At 37.1% G+C, this 25,433-nt stretch overlaps 1 protein-coding gene across 1 annotated transcript in view; it reads left to right on the top strand.

The window, feature by feature from the left end:
• Positions 1-25,433, top strand: part of lcp1 (lymphocyte cytosolic protein 1 (L-plastin)) — a 79,812-nt gene that overhangs the window by 32,537 nt on the left and 21,842 nt on the right. Inside the window, 5 exon segments of the mRNA XM_039745257.1 lie at positions 2,563-2,646; positions 14,610-14,696; positions 18,485-18,603; positions 18,606-18,650; positions 21,504-21,633. Of these exon segments, the coding sequence (XP_039601191.1) occupies positions 14,636-14,696; positions 18,485-18,603; positions 18,606-18,650; positions 21,504-21,633 (355 nt within the window). The 5' untranslated portion in view covers positions 2,563-2,646; positions 14,610-14,635.

Genomic DNA, 25,433 nt, shown 5'->3' on the forward strand with positions numbered 1-25,433 from the left:
CAGTTATTTTAAAATCAATTTATGGAGTTTGGACTTTCTGTATGATTATATGAGACTTGGGTTTCTGGTTTACCTTCTGGGCTTAAGGAATTAGTTTTCTTTCTCTTTCAGACTTTAAGACACTTGTTTTATTTTTTGACCTCATTCTCTCTCTCTCCCATTTATCACCTGTTTAATGGCAATAGGACACAGGTAACACAGTGGCACTAATGTTATCACTGCTGGATTTGAAGTTTTCATGTCTATAGGATTTTCTGTGGATGTTCCGGGTTTCTTCACACATTCTAAAGAAGTGTGCGTATAACAGTTAATTAGTATTTCTAAACTGGCCCCATGTAAATGTGGATGTTTGTTTGAGTGGATCTTGCAATGGACTGGTCACCCATCCGGCATTACTTCTTGTCTTGCTCATGATACTCCTGGGATAGACTCTAGTGCCTGTAAATTGTTATCAATTCAGCACAAAGTCCCAATAACTTCCAAAGTACTCACTAGAGGGGGAAACTGGCAAACCCAACTAGTAACAAAGGCAGGCTCATGATATTTATAAAATATTTATTTTTCCAAAAATGCCCTGGGGCACAAAGAAGCTCATTTGAGCACGAAAGGTAATTGAGTTGCCGAAGCAATAAGGCAATACAATACCAAACAAAGTCAGAAGACAAAAACAGAGCATAAGTTCAAAAACCCAGAAAAAATCACAAAAACACAAGAGAACTCACCACACCACGAGTGTATTCAAAATTAACCACAAGGAACTGTGGATTACTCCCATCTTTAAAGGGCTTGTGGTGATGGGCAGATGGCCCAACCTCTTTGGGAACCACCTATAAATCAAAATAAACATATCACATTCATCAGTTATTAAGAAAATAATTAGCAAAAGTAACATTAACATACATAAATAAATAATTCAAAATAAATATAAAGGGCATTAAACAAGGATTTGAACCTCAGCCAGATAAGGAACCCTGGCTGAAATACAATATAAATCCGAATCAGCTTAAGCTGAATTTGGATTTGTGCTGTTATTTTTTAGCACATGGCATGGTGTCACAGTGCTTTAAATCCTGGAGTAGGCCAACCTATGTTGAGTTTTTTCTTATGTCAGTATGTGTATTAGTTCATATACTAGTGTTTCCCCCATATCCCAAACATGTGCATGGCTAAATGTCAAAAGTTGGCCTTTGACAGGGCTTGTTACTTTCCCATAGTTTTTCCTGCCTTGTACCTGATGCTGCAGAAATAGGCCCCAGCTTCCACAACTCCACACTGGATTTGGAAAGAAATAGACAAATAATTTGTCTTAAGTGCAAAAAAATATGCATGTTGATTGGTGAGGACAAATTAGCATAAATGGTGGTGGATGTCCAGTCCAAAGACATGCAGGGTAGGTGCATTGGCGATCCTAAATTGTCCCTAGTGTGTGCTTGGTGTGTGGGAGTGTGTGTGTGTGTGCCCTGCGGTGGGCTGGTACCCTGCTGGGTTTGTTTCCTGCCTTGCGCCCTGTGTTGGCTGGGATTGGCTCCAGCAGACCCCTGTGATCCTGTAGTTAGGATATAGCCGGTTGGATAATGGATGGATGGTAGTGGATGTATAAATGTGATGTATAAATATGCTTTGTCCAGGGATGGCTTCTTGCTTGCTTTTTCTAACAATAGGATTGGTTCCGGCCCTTTACTACCTTGTATTAGAATAAGAAATTCAGGAAACTGGTTTATGTATTTTAAAATATATCATTTTTTTATTTTGTTTTAGTCTGCTGAAAGTCCAAAGTGTTGAACATTGCCACAATATTGATAACCCCTTTATTTTTACCCCGCTGGTTATGTTACAGGTTGTTCTATACCAGGGGGCACAGATTAGTTCACAGCGTCAAGGACTAAACAAAAGAGAGATGTAGCAGGGAAGTAGAGGATAATCTTCTAGCAAAACATCTATCTAGATTACTCCTGTAATCTTAAATCAGTGTCCTCCAACTACAGGTTTGTGGGGTAGTGCCCAGGGGTGATAGATGGTTCCAGGATTTTATAGGGTATTCATGACCAAGGGTGGCCCGACACTTTGGGAATAAACAGCATTTCAACAAAGTTTACTGAACCAAGAGCAAGGCATTGAGATGAGAGTTGGGAGGGGTAAGGCAGCCATTTATGATAGACAGAGAGGCAACAGAAAGACTATTTTACTAGGGATAAAGAGGCAATCTGGCCAAACAATCAGGTAGGTGGGCAGTATAGAAATTCTTCTTCTTCCATCTCCACTATAGATATTTCATAATTTAACCTAATTGATGAAATCACTTTGACATACATATTGCTTCAGTGGTTTTGTTTGTTCTTTGTATGTTACATACAGCAACTGTGGAGCCAGTGTCACAGGCTCTTTCAAACTCTATGTTTTAAAATTCAAGGTAGAAGATCTCCTTCTTGATTTGAATTAGTTTGGAAAGTGAAGTAAAACTACCTACAGTGCAATGCGCATTACCTTATAAAGACAAAAACCTCTAGCAAACGATGTGTCACTTGCCACTTCCTTCCTTTTTATTTCTGATTTTTTTTTAAGACTACTAGTTGCCGCTGAGCTGGGAGAGGGAGTGCCTCTTTGACGAGTATTCACCCAAGGCTGAGCCTGAGAAGCATTCTAAAGGTAACTGATCATTTTTTATATAGGTAATTTAGGACACCTGGGATTCTGTGACATGGAGCTTCATGGTGGTCTTTGTCTGCCTTTTAATTTGCTAAAGCAGCACAGCACAGCACCTGAGCTCTCAGTGAAGGGACTAAATGTAACAGGAAGCTAGTGGTGTGCTTGTGAAACTCAGAGTCGTTGGTAGAAGTGGTAATGCTGAAAACAGTCACTCTGGGGATGCTTTTTAATTTTAATCCACAATGGCTTTCTACTAGGCTTGCATACACAGTTTGGGTTTTATCCAGGATATGGCAGCCCATTCTTGTTGTGCTTTATATTTAAGACTTTGCAATTAAAATAATTCAGTTAATAGATGAGTGGATGTTAACTTCAATAAATGCGCTTTGTTGACTTTTAGTTATATTTCTATATCACTAAGCCATACTGTTTCTGTTCTGGCTCAACAAGGTATCATTTTGCTTTTTTTTAAACAAAAATCTAGACTGGTTTCTGCCTTTTGCCCAGTGCTGAGGGGATAGTCAACAACTGATATGGATTAAACTAGTTAGATGATGAAATGTGTAAACTCTAGACATGCAGATAAGAGGCAAAGTCTTATTAGTCAGAAACTAGGTGTTATACTGATTTCTGTCAATTCATTTTCTTTCCCATTTATTAATAACCTGCACTCAAGAGCAGGGTAGCTGGTATTCATCATAGCAGCATAAGACAGAGGTTGGTTCTGTATAACCCTAGATGGGTGTGCCATTCCATCGCGGGATGCGCTCATACAAACACATACTCACACAACGTTAAACTAGAGTAACCAGTTTGACCTAACATACATATATTTGGGATGCTGGAGGAAAACTAATGAACAACTGATGGAAAAAACATGCAAATTCCAGACAGACAGTGCCAATGCCATGAATCAAACCCAGGCCTGGGTGTTTTGAGGCTGCAGTATAAACCACTACACCATCATACCACTCTCTATTATGGATGTGAAAAGAATGTGCAAACTCCATATAGAAAAAGACATGGTTTGGAATCGAATCTAGGTCTCTGGAGATGCGAGACAGCATCATTAACCACTATACCATACTTAGAAATAATAAAGATTACAGTGACTAAAATTTATATTTTGCTTAAAATATGTTGTGCCCAGAATAATTGGTGTTAGAGAAGGACTGTGTGGATAAGGGAGTTTACTCTGTGTATCACACAATGCAAACAAAGTTGCATTTATTTACGAACACACTAATATTAAGAAGGAAAACTTCTACTAAATTATTACATAAAAAATTGCTTCCCATCTTATTATAATTTATCTGTTTATGATGAAGCTGCAGGATATTTTTGAATTATTCCAAAACATATGACCTGAACTGCTGGAGCAATTGAAGATTTTTCACGCCCTTGCAATACTTTCATACTCTTTTGCATATGTTCAACTAATTTTCATTGTTTGTTACTGGACAACGCCTTTACAACCTGGAAGGCATCCTCATTAATTGCTGTTATATTTATTTTAAAGAAAAAGTGTGCTTCTACATTATGCCCTAAATACTAGTGTCTGAAGAAGTCTATGAATTATAATGACCTTCTTTTATTTTATAATATTACCTACAATGGACTGGTCTGTAATAGAAAAGACTGCCATTAACAATGATTACAGCCCAGGCACTAAGGAACTGGACCAGAAGGCTCACAACAGTTTGATATCTAGAGCAAGTCACCTCCTCTATGTTGCTAGTTAGAATACCTATTGGTTGCCAGAGTGGGAATCTGTGGAAAATTTGGCAGATATTGATTCAATGGTGTGGATTTACATGCTGGATCAATATACATATACAGTACACATTCAGCTTTACATATTAGGTTAACAACTCATGCAGCAGTTGTAAAGTACTTGGGGATGATTTCATTTTAAACTTTATATTTTTTATTTTTATGTAATCTCTTTTACTTTAAAACTTTTGTGAAAACAATATTTGTCCTTTATCTCCTGTCCCGGGCGTGGTTAAATCTCTTTCTCACGGGACTTATAACACTGCTCGCGTTGTGAAGGGGGGCCTGAACGCACGCTAAGGAGATGCTGTCGGATCAGCTGCTGTTTTGCTGCTGCTGCTGGTGAGCTGTATGTTCTGCTTGTTGCGCTTTGCGTCGATCATTAAAAGCCTGTACAGCAGCTGTCCTTTTGCCACTTCGCGTCTCTGCTGCTCGCGTTGTGAAGATTGGGTGGGACTGCATGCATGCTAAGAAGATGCACTCGGATCACCTGCTGGCTTGTTGTAGCTGCTGCTGTCGAGCTGCATGTTCTGCTCGTCACTTGTCATTGTTTTAATAGCTGGGAGCACATGAAGTGTGTCTGCCAAAAGCATTCCAACAACTTCTAGGTTAGATATCCGTGAAATTGTTTGAAATTTTTTGTAAGTAGGGCGTGACGTGCAAAAGTCACCATCTCATGGGTTTTGCTTCCTAAGGTTGTAATGTCTAGTCTCACGTGTCATCCAAGTGTCTCTCCGAGATGATCAGGTCTCGATCGCTTCTCTCAACCCCCCTGGAGGTGCGCTGCGCTCCTGCCACTTCGCGCCTCTCCCACTCACATTGTGAAAGGGGGGGCTGAACGCACGCTAAGGAGATGCGGACAGATCAGCTGCTGGTTTTGTGCTTCTGCTGCCGAGGTGCGTGTTCTGCTTGTCGCGCTGCATGTTTATTATTTAAAAGCCTGTACAGCAGCTGTCCTTCTGTCTCACTACCTTGTCTCGAAGGACGTTAAAGTGCCTCTCGCAGGACGTCAAATTGTCTTCTGAGAAGATCACGTCTTGTTTTCCTGCCAAGATTTTTTTTTATAATAGAGAGATGTTATTTTTTCTTTATCAGCAGACTGGAAAATATTATTGTTCATAAGTATTCTATGAGTAATAGATAGATAGACAGATCAGTTACTCATCTAATGAAGTAATTCATATCCCACATATAATTTTGAATAAGCTAGCTGTATGGTGAAGTGCTATATTTCTAAAAATTAATATACATCATTCCGTTCATCCATTTTGAAAAGTGCTATATCCCCTTCAGGTTTGTTGGATCTACTTCAGAGTTATAGAGGCTGTACTAATAAAAGTAAATATATTTTTGAAGTATATATGTAAGGTGAGCAAGGCATGGTAGCACATTGATCACCACTCCTGCCTCTTTCTTTTGCCCCCAGATTCATTCCCTGCCTGTCATTCACTGTCTGTGTGAAGTTTCCATGTCACTGTATATATTCTTCTTCACGTGCCTCGGTTTCTCCCCAGTCCCAAATACATGCAGGTTAGGCTGAGTGATCATTCTTAAATTGTGCTAGCATTAATGATAACGCACAGAATATGACTGGCATCCCACCCAGGACTGGGTACTCCTAATGTTGCAGGGATCCTACTACTCTGCAATTGAAAAATTAGTCTAGGAAAAGGGCAGAATAATTGATATTTGCACCAACAAAGTCCTCTTATGGTGGCAAAAATCTTTAATGACACTGAATGGCCTTTAATAAGTGTTCATCTTTATTTAATTGTATGTAATCCAAAGAGCAAATGATATAGATTTTGGTGGTTTATTTATATGTCTACTATAAATGATGAAAATTAACCAATACAATACACAGATTAATTTGTCACATTGCATTTAATTCAATATGTTATAATACTAGTGTGTTATGCAAAGGTCTTATCTTTCCCCAGATATGTTTCATCTTCTATCACCTCATCATCCAGTTTTGGTTGTGCCTTTTAAATTCCTCACCCAAAACTACATTTTTCACCTTTGTATTTTTATCACATTGTAGCTTATGTTGAAAAAAATTAGACCCTTTAATCAAAAGACTGTTAAACTGAAAATGCACATAGTGGTACAATTGATCTAGATTCTGATAAACAATAAACCTTTTCTTCAAAACCACAAGGCCTCATGGCTTTACTGCAACACCTGCCATTATAAACTGCTTATATACACAATATCCTGTCTTAATTTTCAAACACTTCCGTCATTTATTATGCAAAATATGCTAAAATGCCTCAAATATAAAGTGCTTTTAAGGTAGAGTATGTGAATAATGAAATGAAAGCAGGATAATGAAAAAGATAAGTTATATAGTACTACTAATACTACTATTACTCCTACTACTAATAATGATAATAGGAATATTAATAGTAATAATACTATAATACTATCAGTAATATATTGTTAATGTATGTGTGTGTTTTACACACACCTGGGACAAATTTATTAATATGCAGGTCTTTGGGATGTGGGAGAAAACTAGAGTGCTTAAAGAACATCAGCACAGACATGGGGAGAACATGCAAATTCAACAAAAACAGTGACTTGGAGAAAATTCAAACCAAGGCTCCTTGAGATTATGGGTGGCAACAATAAACCGTACCTTGGGCATGGGAAAGAGAGACAGAGAGAGAGAGATGCTAGGAGCACACACTGATACAGCACATTGCCACACTCGCCACATGACAAACTATCTCAGGATCCCAGATTGTGACCCAAGTACAGCCATGCAACAGGTGACACCTCAGCAACACACTACTTTAGATGGAATGGAACCAGTGTGAGTTTTTTTATGGTGGCCAGAGTGCCAAGTCTGCCACCAACCCCCAGGTTTTGCCTGTAGGTTGGATGGCCGACATGCAGGGCTGGATGCAGATTAAAGACATACCCAGGATGGAGCAATTTCTGGTTAAGGACCTAGCTCAAGGGCCCAATGAAGTACAGTCACTTCTGGCATTTACGAAATTTGAACCAGCAACCTTCTGATCGCCAGTGCAAATCCCTAGCCTCCGAGCCACCACTCCGCCCATGCATGGGAAAGGTGCTATATAAATAAAATGCATTATTATTATTATTATTATTGTTATTATTATTATTATTATTATATTACAACATCATCTTCAGATCAGATGTATTTTTTTCATATATATATTTACTTTTAATGCTTCAGTACTTGACAGTGGATTAAATCTACATGAGGCATCATGGATATGAATTACTTTTCCAGAAGACATCACACAATTTCAAGTCCAGAGACAGGAAAAATATGGAGACACAGTTGAAAGCTTGTTAAGTTGGTCTGGCTAAACGGCATGTTTTCATCTAAATGTTTCTAATGCTCTAATGCAAATCTATCTATCTATCTATCTATCTATCTATCTATCTATCTATCTATCTATCATCAAGTCCTTAGTCATTTATCTAGAAAGTCCAAATTCTACACAGGCAGCAGATATACTGGACGCTTAACCCAGGGATCCATAGGATTACAGGTAGCACTGCTGTGTTGCCCTAAAACATATAATTTAAAAACAAGTGGCAAGTGCAGAAGCCATCACATGTTCAGAAAATGAATTTAAAATGCAATTAAATAATTATGCAAACTACACAAATTCTGAACATTTGTAATCTTTTCACATTGTCCTGTTCAGGGTAGTGGAGAGCTTAAACTTATTACAGCATTAACAGGTACAACACATTAGGCAGCACAGATATGACACCCATTTATTGCATGGCATAATCACACATACTATGTCACCTGTTAATCTGATACTGTGTCTTTATACTGCGTTTAAAATGGAGCCCACAAAAGACGCTGAAATGGACAAAAGAATGACAAAATCATTCTAAACAAAACAGGTCAAAATTATTTTGGGGCAGTGTTGCCTCAATAAAATCTTATGAATCGCAATCCATATTTCTTACTCTCCAGAGTAACTGTGGAAACAAGCTGTCTAAAGTTAAAAGGAAGGATGGATGGATTATTAACTGTTGGAATTAAAATGCAGTCACAGTAATTTGTATAATTTGCCACATATTTTATGGGGACAGTTTCTAAACATTCATCTGACTTGTTAGGTTAATTACCCCCCCCCCTTCTAATACATGGCACACAAATTATATTCACCCCTTCAAAGAAAATCTCACCCAGATTCTTGGCAAAATTTTGAATGACACCTGCATTTATTTTATCACGATTATGGCCTCCAGTGAAAAAGAAAATGTGTTCCCTTCCTAAACTGCAGATGTAAAAATCATATGTCCAAAGAAAAAAATGCTGGTTTCATTTTATTCCAGCATAAGAAATAATAAGAAAAACAAGAAGTTTTTGTTGTTGTTGTTTTTTTTAATTTGAGACTCAAGAGAAGTTTAATAAAGGGAACAAATAAATCTGACACCAGCTGTTTATTTAATTTCAGTTTCATAAGGTTTAAAATAAACAAATAAACCTGGGACAGTGATTGGGGAGAGATTAATTTGTTGGTATTCCTTATATCCGTCCAATGAATTTTCCTTGGCACTATTTTCACCAGATTTGCTCTAACTATCTATGCGTAATTGGTGGTTTCACAAAAAATGCAAAATGACTTTTTTTTATTCCACTTTGCTATTATTCATTAAGAATTTTTAAAGACTCTTAAGTGCTGATGCATTGGCACCAATACCAGTTTACTATGTAGAGAAATGTGGTTGAGGGAATGCTTTATTAGGAACTTTTTATAAACAAATTTCTACTTTACAAAACAAAGATTACACTGTTTTGTTTTAATTTCCCAGAACACCAAGAAATAGATAATGTAATAAACAGTTATTTTAATTATCCAATTATAACTAAATTTTTCCATTTTTTTGGAACCCACTTACAACAATATAGATTCTTATGTAAGTGAAGTCTATCCCATGTAACAGTGGCTACAAGACAGGACTTGGATACGATCACGGTTATAAAAAAATATTTGATAATTCATTCTTTAAACGGTTTAATTCAGTTTAAGGTTGTGGAGGTTGAAGCTGATCCTGGCACCATTAGGTGAATGGGAGGAAGCAACCCTGGAAGAGATGCAAGTCCAAGCCATACCACATTCTTCTAATTTTTCACATTTTGTTTGGTTCTTTCTGTTATGAGACCTTTGTTTTTAACTCAAGTACAATACAACATTGTTCCTGGAAAGTATCTGTGGAAGACTACTACCATTTTCCTTGCTGTTAAGATTGTTTCTATTTTATGAAAACATACAGTATCCATACTGGGACTGCCTGGACTGGGAATCTTTCCTAGGACACTAGAACTATGAGGATGTAGCTCTAATCACTATACCGATAAAATAAATAAATAAAAATACATAAAAGGTTCAAAATTAGTTGACCAATACATCAATTACAATGTAATTGTATTTGATACAATTTCGACAAGAAGTAAACTTAGAAAGACTTTAAAATAGAAAGCCAGAAACTCATCTGCTCCTTCTTCATAACAGCGGAAGCTCCAGAATGCATGAGCATGAGTCATAATGGCTAACTGATTTCAGATCATTCTTGGTTTTTAGTAGAGGCTGAAGCTGTTAAAAAGAAATCTGTTAAAAAAAAAAAAAAAAAACACTAAATGTGAAGTCATTTCACACATTCATATGCATTTTCCTGGCTGAAGCAGAAGTTGTGTTTCTGTAGGGAAGTTTCCTAACTGGTGCAAAGGGAAGTGGACAGAGGCAGTGAATTATACAGAAAATAACTATTTTAAGAGGAACACGTGCATCTTCATATTTAAGATCTGTTACCCATCCATCCATCCATTATCCAACCCGCTGAATCCAAACACAGGGTCACGGGGGTCTGCAGGAGCCAATCCCAGCCAACACAGGGCACAAGGCAGGAACCAATCCCGGGCAGGGTGCCAACCCACCGCAGGACACACACAAACACACACCAAGCATACACTAGGGCCAATTTAGAATCGCCAGTCCACCTAACCTGCATGTCTTTGGACTGTGGGACGAAACCGGAGCGCCTGGAGGAAACCCACACAGACACGGAGAGAACATGCAAACTACTCGGCCATCCTGACATCTGTTACCCTGTTAAGCTTTTAAAAACAACTATCTTTTGAAAAGACATATGAATAGAGATAAAGACAAAAAGTTTATCACTGATGCCCCATTCAAAACTGGTTTCCTCCAGTGCAGATCTTGTTCAGAATCTCTGCAATGCTGAATTAGATAAGAAGGTTAGAAAGGGATGCATGGATGGGCAGAATGACTTATTTAAGAACTGTTCAAACATTCATCTAGATTTTCCATTATAGTCTTATCTGCAGCTGGAGCCTACTATAGCAGCAGAAGGCATACATTCTGAATGGATGCCAGTCTTTCACAGGATGGATTCACCTACACACACTGGGTATTTGTTTTTGGATGTGAGAGGAAGCCAAATTATCAGAAGAAAACTGATGTAAATAAAATGAGAACAAAAACAGAAATGGTCCCAGCTGAGAACTGACCCACAGCCTTAAGCTATGAGGCAGTAGCAACATTACCCACTGCACCACCTTGCCATTCCCTGTGTAAGCATATGTGTTTGTTTAAATGTAATGGCAATTTGGATTTACAATACCCCCTCTGCTACACTCCCTGCATATTTCTCTGTTGATTTTTGGCTGCCATCTTGTGGTCCTGTGATGACAAGTTATAACTCTTCACTGCTTTCACTTTCCCACGCTGCACTGTTCCTTCTCTTTTCAGCTGGTATGGGTTTACATTTTAGTGCTTAACATTTTCCAGATGCAGTATAGCAGAAGGCTTTATTAATATTTTCTCAGTACTCAAATAGCTGAGTAAAACGTGAAGTGTTACCATCTTATTGGTTTTCTACCAATTCCTCTTATCACTTACTAAACCTCAGATACAGTTGCCTAACTTCTTCAAATGTGTTGCCATCCATATTAGCATCATTTTCATAGAAGAACAATGTACTTGTTATTTCTAACTTCCTGGGATTTGCTTAGCTGTATCATTTTGTTCCTCATCAATACAAAGTAGACTTTTGTAATTTTGTAGAACTATCTTAAAGATTGTTTAATAATGTTGTATAATTCAGTTGAGTAAGTCATTTAGGGGTGCAGAGTTGATGCCATATCAGGTGTTGAGTGAATGAACTACTACTTGACATGAATTAACTAATCCCTTGTGTTATTTGTCTTCACTATATAAGCAAAGAACGACACAACGGCACCAAACATGTCTAAGAAAGAGTCAGGGGGAGATCACCATTAAGACAGGTAGTAGGAGACATTGGTTATATCTAATGGGCACATATCATTATGTGTGGAAGGGACTGTTTGCAGTATAGCATTGTTCAGATATTAAATTAACTATACTTAGCAATAATACCTAAAACAAGCAGAAAAGAGAAATTTAACACTGATTTTGCAATTAATTAATTCTTGTTCTGCTTCTAGCTGTTGGTGCCAGAGAATATCAATGCAGTTCTCATTTCTGCAGTGTAAATGTCTCTAGAACACCTCATTCTATAAAGGCTGGCCCTAAAAGATGAGACAAGACTCTGGTTTACTCCATTTTGATGGCAGCTGAATATGTGAAAATACTATCTAGCTGGGATTGGAGGTGTTGTGGTGCTGCTAGTATCGATGGAAAAACTAACTAAAAGTATTTCCTACCACTAGTGAAAACGATAAACTTCAAAAGACTGATGCTAGCTCCATGATGGAATTTTACCAAGAACTAAGAGGTGGACTTTGGGGGTGAACTGTTGTAGCCTTCAAAACATTCTTATTGGCTTAGATGTGAACAAGAGAGCAAATAAATCTCTACAGTGTAAATTAGAATTTGCTAGAATGTGTAAAAATGTTCCTGTCTGTTAAGAGAGTATGTGATTTTACCTGGCAAGGAAGAAGTGGCCTGAGAGCAAGTGTTGTTCTGTGTGTGAATGGGCCAGTGGCGTAGCGTAGTGGGGGCGGCTGGGGCGGCCCGCCCTGGGCGGCACTTTTAGGGGGCGGCAAAGAACTACTGTATATTTTAGTCTTTTAAATTGAAATACCTAAATAAGGGGGCGGCGAAATTTTCCTAAGCCCCGGGTGGCTGTCAACCACGCTACGCCACTGGAATGGACACAATAATGGATGCAATGGATTGGTTCTCGCCAATTCCTGGCAGGATAGGTACCATCCCCTCTTAACTGTGAATGGAGCTAAATGGCTTTGAAAATGAGTGTATTTACGGATAGATGGAGATGGAAAGGTAATTAAAGCAGGATGTTCGGTCTGAGTACTTCTCAGAAACCCTGCTATCATAAAGAAGGATAGCAAGAGTTGGACAGATTTTAATATCGTAAAATGCAAACCTAAAAAACCAAGAACCAGTTTTCAGCTTATTATGGTAAAAACAGGAATTGAGAACATCTTTTAATGTAGAGAATATGCACTAGGTGACCAGTCTAAGGAATATCTAAACTGTCACAGCTTGTAAAGTTACTAGCTGCAAGTCAGGCAGTAGAAAGGTGCAATGCGCCAAAAACGAAGGATGTGAGACTGCACTTCTGGTGAGGGGAGGAAGACATGTTTCACAAGAAAACCAAGTAAAAACCCTCATAGCTCTTTAAGTGGTTCAAAAGAAAAGTCACACTGTTTGTGCAGAAGTGGAAAGGGAGTCACACTTTTCTCATAGAAACAGGTATACCAACCAACCTACTTGTGATTTGTAGTCAATAGGACAAAACAAAAGAAGAAAACAAAACTTGACAGCTAAAGTGGAGCGAAGGCATCTCTTTTTCTTAAAGACAGTGCATGATTCTCCAGTTGATTAAGTAGGAGGTTGTGTCTTTGATTGGAACATGGAATGCTATATAATAGCTATAAAAGGCAAGACAATTTCTGAAATAGAGTGCAGCATGCTTCAGACTCTGCAGGATGAACATGTGTCTCTAAAAGAGGAGAAAAATGGTAGCCCCGCCAGGGGTAATAAAAGGGGATAACCTCACGAAGTGGAAGTGATAATGTATCACAAATGGTAATGGAATATCTTCTATGAAGGAAAACCAATGTTGTAAACCATTAACAATGCATATAGTGTGGAAGGAGACTGCCATAGCTAAAATGAAGAGCATGCCCTCTCAGTACTAATGCAAAGTCACCTACAGGATAGTCTGCCTAAAATAGATAATGGAAACTATCTACAGTGGAATACTACAGCCGCAAAGAACCTAACGTGGACAAATTAGAGCTGGAAGTACAAGTGTCAGATGTTGGTGATGCACAACTATAACCTGTGTTACCAAGCCAGAGCTAAACAAGAATGGCAGTCATGTGAGTCAAAGTGATAAGAAAACTCACTGCAAACTGTTCAACCAGAGTTAAAAGAAAAAGAATGAGTCCAATATAGGGTAGGTTACATTAGGATAGGCTTCTGCTTCCTCTAACTCGGAAATTAAAATATTGGGTTCAGAAAATGGAATGGATATATTTTTTTCTTTTCATTTTCACTTATTTGAACATGGGGCAGATATTAGGTCAGCACTATTAGTATTAAGTTCAGAAACATTTGGTAGAACAGAAAAAGAATAAATAGTTGGACCATAGAATAAGGTAGGAGAGTGCTATTTGTTAGTACAGTGTCCTAGTAGCTTGACAGTCCAGGTTCAAATACTGGCAGGGGATTATCTGTGTGGAGTTTGCATGTTTCAACTATATCTACATGGTTTATACTCCTGGAAAGATAATTCTAATTGCATTGTTTAAACATTTAAGATGAAAGCTGGAAGAACTTTGTGAACTTCTGTGGAAGTAGAGTTGGGTGTTCCAATCAGTCATTTTATACTCAAGAGAGGGTATGACTATCATGACTCAAAATATAGTAGAGCATCCCTCCATTCATCCAGCCACTCCTGGATGGGTTTAATCCCCAGTTCAGGGCTGAGGAGCACTGGAGCTTATTGTTGCAATAAGCCGGAGCCCACAATGAATCAGGAGCCAGTGAGGAATTTACCTCATTATGGGCTGTTATGTTATTAACATGACACAATCTTAGTGACCAGTTGGCAGTGGTGTCTTTCTATTTTTTTATTATGATTTTATATTGACCAGATTTATAAGATCAGTTGGATATGTGAATAAGTATCATTAATCTGTTATATTGCTTTTGTAGGCTGCATTTAACAAACTCTTGCAAAAATGTCCACAAAGATGTCCGAAGAAGAACTGGAAGATCTGAAGGAGGCATTTTCCAAGATTGGTAAGGCTTCTTAGAAAAGCAAGGACCATATCAAAATAGTCTTTGATCTGTATTTTTAGACTAAATTAATAAAGAAAATTAGCTTTCTCCTTTCTCATTTGTTGTGACAGATATTTCTTAAATACTAGAAACTTTACAAAGTAGCTGTGAATCTGCATTTGTGGTTAGGAATCTTCAACTCTTAAAATTAAAAATAAAATTTAAGTCTAACTGCAAATCTCCTTAATTTTATTATACTGTATAATTTTATGTATTGCAACAGTTTACTTTAAAGCATGAGAAAAGCACTATTTAAGTAATATGTATCATTATTATTGCAATTGTTACAATTACTCAAGAATTTCTGAAGTATCAGTTGAAGGAAGAAATTTGATATAGCCAAAAATAAGAAAGATGGAAGGGTAGTGTAATGGTAAGCGCTGCCACCTTACATATTCAGTATCCTCAGTGTTGAACTTGCCTCCTGTCATTCACTGTGCCATTTACATGGTCTCCCTGTGTCTTTGTGAGAGGACACATCTCCAGAGACATTCAAGTTTTTTTGACAATTGTCAATTTCTCCTGCGTGACTGTCTATGTGTGTGTAAGGGGGCCCTGCAGTAGGCTGGTGTCAGAGATCCTTCTGAAAACCAAATACAATACTGCATGACAAGGGTTTGGCACAACACAACTCCGAAAAGGATTAAGAGGGTTTGAGAATTTTATGTTGTTATTTGTAAATCATCACTGGTGTACCAGCTAAGATATTCAGATTGTAATGCTGTTGAACCCAGGACTCTGCAATACCAACCCTCGCACCACCATTCTGCCTGGGTGATGTCGATGTGAAATCTGCACTTTGCCCTTTTGTGTTTTAATTGCTTTCCTGTCCAGGATGAGAGTCAGTCTTGTACACAATGCTGCCAAGATGATCTAGTGTACCCATGACCCTAAACTGGATTTAATGTGTTTGATAATGGCTGGTTCCAAAAAACAGAGTTGGATGTTGTGTGAATTTTTTATACATTACTGTGATTACATTACATTTGTACATTTCCACAGTTTTCGAAGTGTGTCCAATACAAATAATGATATAAAAGAATAAATGCAGTAAAAGTACTGTCTAGTGTTAGAGATCCTTCTGAAAAACAAAGCAGATCTGAAGGTAATGGAGTAAGCTAAATCCAATATCAGTTTTCAATAAAGAAAATAGAAATTCTTTGTTCAGAATGGCAGGAATTTGCCAGTCAAAAAATTCTGGATAGAAGAATAAACAGATAAAGTCTTAGAAGTGTGGTCTCTCAAAGCACTTTAGGTTACAGTATGTAGTAGACTGTTACTTGATGCCAAAATTCTGGAACATTTCTTATTAGTATCTTTCCTTGGTACTGGACTAGTCAGAGCTTCATGTACTCTTCCAAATGCTTTTCAACATTATTGTGAGTAATTGTTCAAAAGAACATAAAGGACTTTGATTTATCTGTGAAAAAACACATAAGAGGATGGAGCACACATATGGCTTTGTACTATGTATTCGATCTGTCTTTCTTTTTTACTTTTTTTCCCTAACTAATGTATTTAGTAAACCATTTTTTGCCTAGTAAAGCTACCCATTATGCACTACCAGTGAGTCTTGCCACTCTTCCTCCCATCATCACATTGCTTTTTTAATGTGTTTTGGGAGCTCAAATGGTTCAGCCCCCAACCAAAATCATATCTGTCACTAATATAAAGCTTATAAAAAACAAGTTAAATTGTTTTCTCTTTCTTCTTCTTACATGTAATACTTGTTTCTATAGTCTGCATTTCATTTTTACATTTGTAAGCAAAAGTTTGTAAACCTTCTTTAGTTTTTATTCCTGCCTAAAAATGGATCAGTGGCCATATTTATCAAGCATCTCAGACTAGGCTCAAAACGCTCAGAGCGACGCAAATTTGATCCTAGTCTTATGAGTAGGAGTTAAAGCATTTTATCAATTTTCCTACTTTAGGAAACTACTGTTGACTTCATTGGGATTTAGAAGAGCTTGTTAGCCTTCCTAACTTGTTAGATGCTGCCAGAAGATGGATGTTCAGACAGAGATCGACATGCATATCCCAGTAAGGGCTGAATGTTTTAGAACTGTTTCAAAATAACTTCTAAAAAGATATCAATATGATAGAGTTGGAATGATCGTTGTAACAAATCTTGTAAATTACGTGATCGATCCATCTACACAGAGAAGCCATAAGTTGTCAGCCTAAATGAAAGTGTTGGAATGCTACATATTTTGTCCATAGGGAAAACAGAACTTTACAATAGCAATTATTTGTGTATGTCACAACCAACAATTTCTCAAATTTTGCATCAAACTTGGAACCCTCTTACAACATGTAAGGTAATACACAGATTTTTATGGTACATTATATCACTCCACTTAAGGTAATGTAAGAGCAAATTGCATTCAGGCAAATTTCTGCTTTTTCTAGAACTCCTGTTATAAATGAAGGGAAGCACATAAAGATCATTATCCCAAGTGTGGATGACTACAGATATGTAATTCACAAGCAGTATCACAGTATCAACATGGATCCACGTGGTCATGGTTGCAAACTGTATTTTAGTAGCCAGTATATTATTCTGAAGATAAGCGGGGATGTATGGGTGATAGCGAAATATCACACAAGTATGCAGAGCTTTGTTTTCCACAAGTTCCTGGAACTTTTGTGTTACACTTTACAAGCCTGGGAAGGTTCAAGTAGCCAGTAAGAGACTTGTGCACTATTTATTTTTTATTAGATTAATAGAGCCTCACAGAAGATAAGAGGAGATCAATGAGAGAGATATGCTATGTGGCTCTAGAAGATGAATGGGAACAATGGAAGAGTGAACGTGACTTACAGCTGTTACTATTTAGTAACTGTTACTTTACAAGGCAGTTCCCGTGACAATAACAGTGGGAAAGTGATTCTTCTAAAAGTATGGCTGTGGATCACTCATTGTTAAATAAACATGCTCATGATCAGGATTAACTTGCATTCAATGTATAAGACTTGCTCTTTCCATCCCAGTGCTTGTTATGTTATTATTCATGATGTTGTTGTGATCAAGTGGCAACAATTATGCACATCTTCTTCTTCTATTACTTTGAATATTATTATTATTATCTTTTGATGAAACCTTAACATTGGTATCGGAAAACTACAAAACATCATCATGAGTGGCAAAGTGGGGTGTCATAAAATTGTGACATTATTCATTCTCCAACATGGCTGGGACTGGAAGTAGGATGCTTCATAAATAATTCTGTTCTACTCTAAGATTGGCCAGATTCTTATACTAGTCAGAATTTTAGTGCAATATCCTAGGAGTAATTAGGAGATGCTTGATAAATATGGCAAATGATCTTTGTTTCAGTCATAATAATAATGCATTGTAGCAGTAAGTCTGTTTAAATACGTAGATCTCTTCAAATTGCATATTGCCAGAATTGCTCAATATACTGTGTGTTTTAATATTCAAGATTAAGTATGGAAAAGGGTTCCCAAACATGTTTTTACAACTGTATCATTTGTTAGCATTTGAATGCATTGTCTTGTAAATACCTAAAAATGTTTAATCGTAACCAATATTCCCTGTATGAATTTGCTTATCATATACGGCCATATTTGCTTTCACCAGGGTGGTGATTTAATCTAGGCAATGCTGGATATACATGTTTCATTCTTCCTCCTCCCATGAAAATCTTGTACACCACTGAAAATATTGTAGTTCAAGTTTTTTATCTATTCCTTGTTTACAGTTTTTAATTTCTTCTTTTTATTCATAGATGTAGACTCCAATGGTTTTATCAGCACCAATGAACTACAAGACCTGTTTAAAGCAGCAAACCTGGCTCTGCCTGGCTACAAAATCAGAGAACTTGTTCAAAACTTGATGACAACGGGCGATTTGAACAATTTGATGGGCAAATCAGCTTTGATGAGTTTGTATCAGTAAGTTCATTCCTATTTTTTTTGGAAATCCAATGACTAAACCTGCCTTTCTAACTGAATTTTTACCATTGTTTTAACAAAATTAATAATGGTTTAGAAAATAAATACAGTAGATCAGGAAAAGTTTACGTTCTCCTTTTAGTCTTGATAATTTGCATAGGTTTTATTTAATTTTTAAATATTTACATTATTTTAATGCTTTATTTGAGTAAAGTACCTTATTATCATAGGAATTATTGATATCTAAGAAAAAATGTTCTAATCAAGTTGATTGCTTAATAATTATAATTACAAAAATAAACAGCTAGCACCTTTTGATTTGCCAGACTCTCCATGTGTATCTACACGGCTTCATATTGTTATGAAAACTTTAAATTGTGCTACGAATTGAATCATGACTGATTTTGTGTTTCAAAAGGCTTATTTATTAACCTTCTTTATTTTTATCACTCAGTTTATTGTTAATTGTAAAGTTCTTTTCCAGATATCAGCTCAGAAATCACATGTATAGCCTTTTAATACTCAAGCAGGCACACTGCGCCCTCCGACTTTTTGCTAGTACTGTAAGGGCCGGTTTATACTTCACGCTCAGAACGCGTACGCGCCCGCATCATGGCTGCCACGCGTTCCTAGCGTTCATTTCACGCGTCCTCTGAGCAGGTCCTCAGAAATTAACGCGCCGCGTGCGCAAGTTGCAGTACCAGCAAAAAGTCGGGGGGCACAGTGTACTAAAAGTCGGAACGTGACGTCAGATTCTCTGTTTACTATCTACATGTGACAGAAAGCCTCTATGCAGATCCTACGGGGATCGATGTGCGCGCTTCTCTGTTTGATGAATGATTCAATATGGTGAAGCAAAATGCCGACATACAGATGCATTCATGGTGCTTTTATATTCAAGTGTTGCATATTCCCGATCGTAATGACACGATACATTTTAAAAGTCTCACATACCATCTTTTGTGCCATCTTTTTTTTTTTTTTTTTGCAACTTCACAATAGCAACATAATGTATAGTGCTTTATTTGAGCCACTGAGAAAAAAATAAAGGACACGGCGAAAACGTGTATTTTGTGATTTAAGTGGAAATTTCGGCTTTAATCTCGAAACATCCACTTTAACCTCATAGTTTACTTTATCATTAAAGCAGACTGTAGTAAACTTCATCCCAATTTTTAATCGCTACGAGCTTCTTGGACCTGACAGAAGCGGCAAGCAGCAATAGATCACCACACAGAACAAATTAAATGTATGATATTCCAACGTTCTGTACATTTAGAATCTTTAGATTTATACTTGATATCACTTTCATGATGAAATGCATTACAGTATGTTACATTTTACATATAATTTTGTTGAAATAATGAATACTGTTAATAATTACACACATGGGGGAATAATTTCACACATGGGGGTGAGACAGTGGCAGGGCAGTAGCACTGCTGTCTCGCAGGGAGTTATGTTGCTGGTATTTCCTGCTTGTATTCCACACTGTGCTCCGGTTTCCTTCCAAAAATATGCAGATTTGGGGATTTGGTGCCGCTAAAATGACGCTAGTGTATGTGTGTGCTTGTATTCACCTTGTGATGAGCTGAGGCCTCGTCCAGGAATTGTTTCTCACTCATGCCCAATTCTTGCTGGAATGGACACATCCCTGGATTGATGGACTTAATCAATAAACATCCTTTGTCAGAGCTATTGCTGTAAGGTGTCATTGGAATTTAATAGGTGTTCTAGGCAATTCACAACACAGAGAGGCCCAACCTGTTCTCACCGTGATAATATTTCGCACTGCCACCTGGTGGATTCCTCCAGATTTACGTAAAGTACGCGCGCAAGTATAAACACTACAATGCTTGCGTAGCAGGCATGGATGATGCGTCGCGTGAAGTATAACTCTGGCCTAACTCGCACATGCGTTGCGTTAATTTCTGAGGACCTGCTCAGAGGACACGTGAAATGAACGCTGGGAATGCGTGGCAGCCATAATGCGGGCACATACGCATTCTGAGCGTGAAGTATAAACCGGAAGTCTGTATGGAAAATTTTCTGCTTGTAGTAGCACTGATTTTATCTAGTAGCCATACTGCAATATACCTTTCTGACGTTAACACAGCTAACAAATATGTGGAGTTTAAGTTAATTGACTATGGTGAGCAAGAATTTCAGCTTTGTATCTTCAGTGTAAAATGCATTTCTACGGTATATCATTGGGACAGTGCCTCTGAATGTAGTGCCAATCCTGTTGACCACTTTGGTTAGTAACAGGCCCTGTTCTATTGTATAAATCCTCAGTGTGATTTCATATACTGACAGTCATCACAGTTTTTCCTTGCAAGTGCACCCTATTTAGTAGATTTCTGCAGTGCATCATCTCAGGTTGCATGCTTGTTTAGTTTGTAGACACACATCATAGATTTGCTGCTTTTGTACTTGAACACATTATTACACATTTTGTATCAAAGAAAGGTATGTTCACCATGCATCATTAGTGCTGAAGATCTTATTTTATTCTGCCACCAGATGTTTAGATTGTATGATGTGAAGCTTGACTACTGCTCTCATGTGTCTATTAAAATAAACAACAGCTGCAGTTTCCAATGCAAATTTAAATTATTTGATTTTTATTCTTAATGTAAGTTAATTGAATGAGTCCAGTTGTATTATTATTTATTGGCGTATTCACTTTAAGATTGCTCATTTTTTTAAAGATTTGTTTTCTGTGTTCTTCTCTATAATCATACAATGTTTGGAACAAGTTTTAAATATTTTCAAAAGGGTTTTCCAATAAAACCACTGTGTAAAAAATATTGTATTTGTCTAACTAATAGAGAATTGTGCTATTTAACTCAGGTTGTACATGGATTGAAAAGTTCAGAGGTGGCTAAAACATTCAGAAAGGCAATCAACAAGAAGGAAGGCATCTGTGCCATTGGTGGAATGTCAGAACAGTCCAGTGCAGGAACACAGCACTCGTACTCTGGTGAGCAATCTTATAATACTTGATAAAACCTTATAAACTGCTACTGTTGACTTCAGAAATACATCTAGTTAAACATTGATTTTATTTTTGTTTAAATTACAATATTTTATTGGAATGGATTTTTCACATGGTGAGTACCAGGATCGCCAAGCTCAAAATATTCCATGGAGGCCAAAGAAAAAAGCTGTGTTTATTTTTTAAAAGAATTCTTCTGAAAGGAGGAATAATAAGAAAAAAATATGCAATGGAAAATAAAAAGTATTTATCTCAGCCTAGTATACAGTATACAGGATTATTTGTTCATTTTCCTACCAAACATACCATAAATCATTGTTCTTTCTCATTTCCCACGCCTTTTTAATACCACCAGTAATCGTTCTGTACTCTGCTGAATAAGTTCTGCAACCAACCAACTCCAAGCTCAGCTTTCACTTGATTTACAAGATTTTTAAGCCTAGGACAGGAACAATTCAGGGATTACCTCCTGATCAAGTATGTTTTTGATAACTCCTGCAGTCTTCTGTCAGCATGTATCCATTTTAAAACTCCTCTGTAGGTACCAAAGATGTTACTACCGTCCTCTGGCAATTGGCAGTGTGTCTTTCAACCCTGTTAAGTAATAGGCCTATAACATCCAGGGGAAACAGAACACACTCTAGGTGGTTTCACACATGTTTATGGAGCAATATATCTACTAGCCAGGACATCCCAGCATTGCCTCGAGTTAATTAAATTCAGCTCAGTTCCTTTTTTTATATTCCTTTTCAATGAGTACAGGCTCAGAATGCTTAGATAAATTTACAAACTACAATACAGTATATTAACTGTAAATATAAAAACCACACAAAATATACATGCATGAACACACAAACCACATTAAATACACAGTAAAACAGAGCATTGCAATATAAAGTCCATTACCATTATAACTTTGACATGTTCAAGCTGATAGTGGAGGAGAGGAAAGCAAAAACTCCAATCAGTAGAATGGCGAATATACAGTATCGTAATTAATGACATTTTCTTATATTTTTTCAAATATAATTGAAATACAGTGAAAATATATAATGAATCCTTGACTGTCAAGCATATTTTTTCTGATCTTACTTATATTTGATAAAAAATGCTATCTGCAGATAGATTGATAGACATAAGGGTAACCGTCTTTATGCATGCTCAATTTTCCATACTTCCATATGTGCCCAAACTATAAATATAATGTTAAAAAAAGTGCAACATAAACAGAAAATATAATGTTGCAACATACTGTATCCTTATATATAATTTGATACTATCCGTATGTATGGTGTTCGCGTCAATACCTTGACTCAATACAAGTTAGAACCATGTAATGGGAATCTGCCTCTGTAGTTAGAACATAACGTGGCACACGCGGACGCAGTATTGCATGATTGGCTAAGAATGTTCGAATGCTTCAGTGACGCTGCTCGACGGCCGAGTATAGTAAGTCGGTGTTGGTTCGTGCAGATAACAGTAAGTTCGGTTGGTTTTTGGAACGTTGGTTTGGTGGGGCGTACTTTCCAGGGCTAACATCGTCGACTAACTTAAACCCTTTGACAGCTCCGGAACCGTAAGTAATTTAGAACGTATCGCCATTTGCTTGGTACGTCAAAATCTATCTTTGGGCAGTTCAGCTTTGGCATCCGTCCTTTTGATATCTATTGGCAAACTGAGTAATGATGGCTGGGTATTAACAAAGGTCATTGTTTAAATTTTAGCCAATCTTAGATCTAAAATGACCACGCCAACATAATTATTACTCCGACTCTGATTAGAGTCGTAAAATACGGTTTGTTTTGAAAATTTGTTTGACGGAACAAATCAAATGAGGTGCGCCGAAGAGCTGAGTTCACGTCTCGCAGCTCCTTTTAAACAGGAAGCTCTTCATTACATCAGCCGAAAAGGTCTATTTTAAGCACAAATCAGTGCCATGATAACAAAATCATTTCAAGGACTTAAGAAAACAAATAATTCTTTGCAGAGAAAGTATGGATTTCACAAATGTAGAATTTGCATCCCGATTCGATCGGGCTCCCAGTTGCTAGTATACCAATAAAGTAGACACAAAGTCATATAAAGATCTGGAATTCAGACCAGGGAATCTCCATTGAATTCTAGGATTATGAGCTTGTTTTTCAAAAAAGATAGAAGCAGAATTTCTTGAGTTAACAGAACAGGAGTCACGGAGGTGTATCCTTAGAATTACTGCTGGTTGAATTTTAATGACTTCCTATCGCTTTCTCCAGATCAGAATAGGAGAAGTTTGGAAAGAGCAGAAGTCAAGCATCTTCAGGCAGAATATCCTTTCTTCTGGGGACATAAACGGAAGCTGCTATCATATACAGTGTAACCCTCACTTCAATCCTCCTAGTGCATATTTAAATTGATCCCTCTAAGACACTCATGATAGACTACTAATTAGTTTTAAAAAATATAGTTTAAACACTGCTTTTTATTTTTAATTAATCAGTCTATGTCTGTGTATTTGTATATCTCCTTTCAGTATGAACAAAATTTCATATACAGGGTGAGTCAAAATTATTTTAACACTAATGGAACTGTTATATATATATATATATATATACAATTTTTGTGGACAATTTATGTGCCACATATGGTACATGTGTTGAACGTGATGGTGAACAGGTTGAGACACATATAAAGTATGGTTTGTGAATAAATTCTGTCCGCCATTCAAATGTTAACATAATTTTGACTCACACTGTATATATAAATGCATATATGTATATACGCATAGGTCTGACTTCTGTGTCATATTTCAGTTGGTACCTACCAGGTAACACTTGTGGTTGGTTGGCCAGTCGGCAGACATCCTCCACGTCCTCTTAGGTGCAAGAAGCAGATCATAGCTGTTGTACAGTGCCTGCCAAATAGTACAAAGAGTGCACACCATGTGTTTCTTCCTATTTGGGGCTCATCAGCGAAACAAAATTGCATACACATATATATACATACATCATATATTACCATGACTTACATGGACAGTACAGTATATAAGTAATTACAGTATTCTTCTGCTTGAGTTCTGTGGGTTGTCAATGATAGAAATTTGAGAATATGATTTTGGGACTTCACTTTCTTTGACATTAGACTTTTGGAGACCCTGCTGATTGTAATTAGCAAGTTCACTTTTATTCAGATTTGCTGTCATCCTGAATATTTGCTCACTTGCAAAGCAATAAATGTGACGAAATGGCAGAGCAGCTTCCTTCTCCAGGTGGCTGTGGAGATCACTTAATTATTTATTTATAATTACTGCTATCACTGTCACTGCCACAACTAGCGGATGTGTAAACAAATCCAAAACCTAACTCCTTCTTTAAATGTATGTGGCAGAAACTGGATCCAGTTAATCTATTTCAGTGTATCAATCTCCCTGATACTTTCACTGGCTTCCTAGAAAAAATACAAAGGAAATCAGTAGGCTATTTATAAGGCATTATTTTCTATCAGTTTTTCTTTTCCCATTTTACTTTGCTATAGTTATATAGTTCCTCTAATTTTTAAGGTTTAGATGTTTTCATTTTTTGGGTAGTATATGGTAGTATTTCCCCCATGTAAAGAAAGTGGGTTTCATTTGCAATGTGACTAGAAGTTAATTGTCTAGGGGATGTCTGGTTTATAGAAGCATACTCTAAATACTTAGTACTTTTATATATTTTGATAGGGGGTCAGACTGTCAAGGTGGTGTCAATGGCAGAAGAGGCAAAGAGTTGACATTAGTTGGACAGATATGATGTATATGTTTAGAGATTCCC

This window comes from Polypterus senegalus, chromosome 2, assembly GCF_016835505.1.
Source record: "Polypterus senegalus isolate Bchr_013 chromosome 2, ASM1683550v1, whole genome shotgun sequence".
Lineage (NCBI taxonomy): Eukaryota > Metazoa > Chordata > Cladistia > Polypteriformes > Polypteridae > Polypterus > Polypterus senegalus.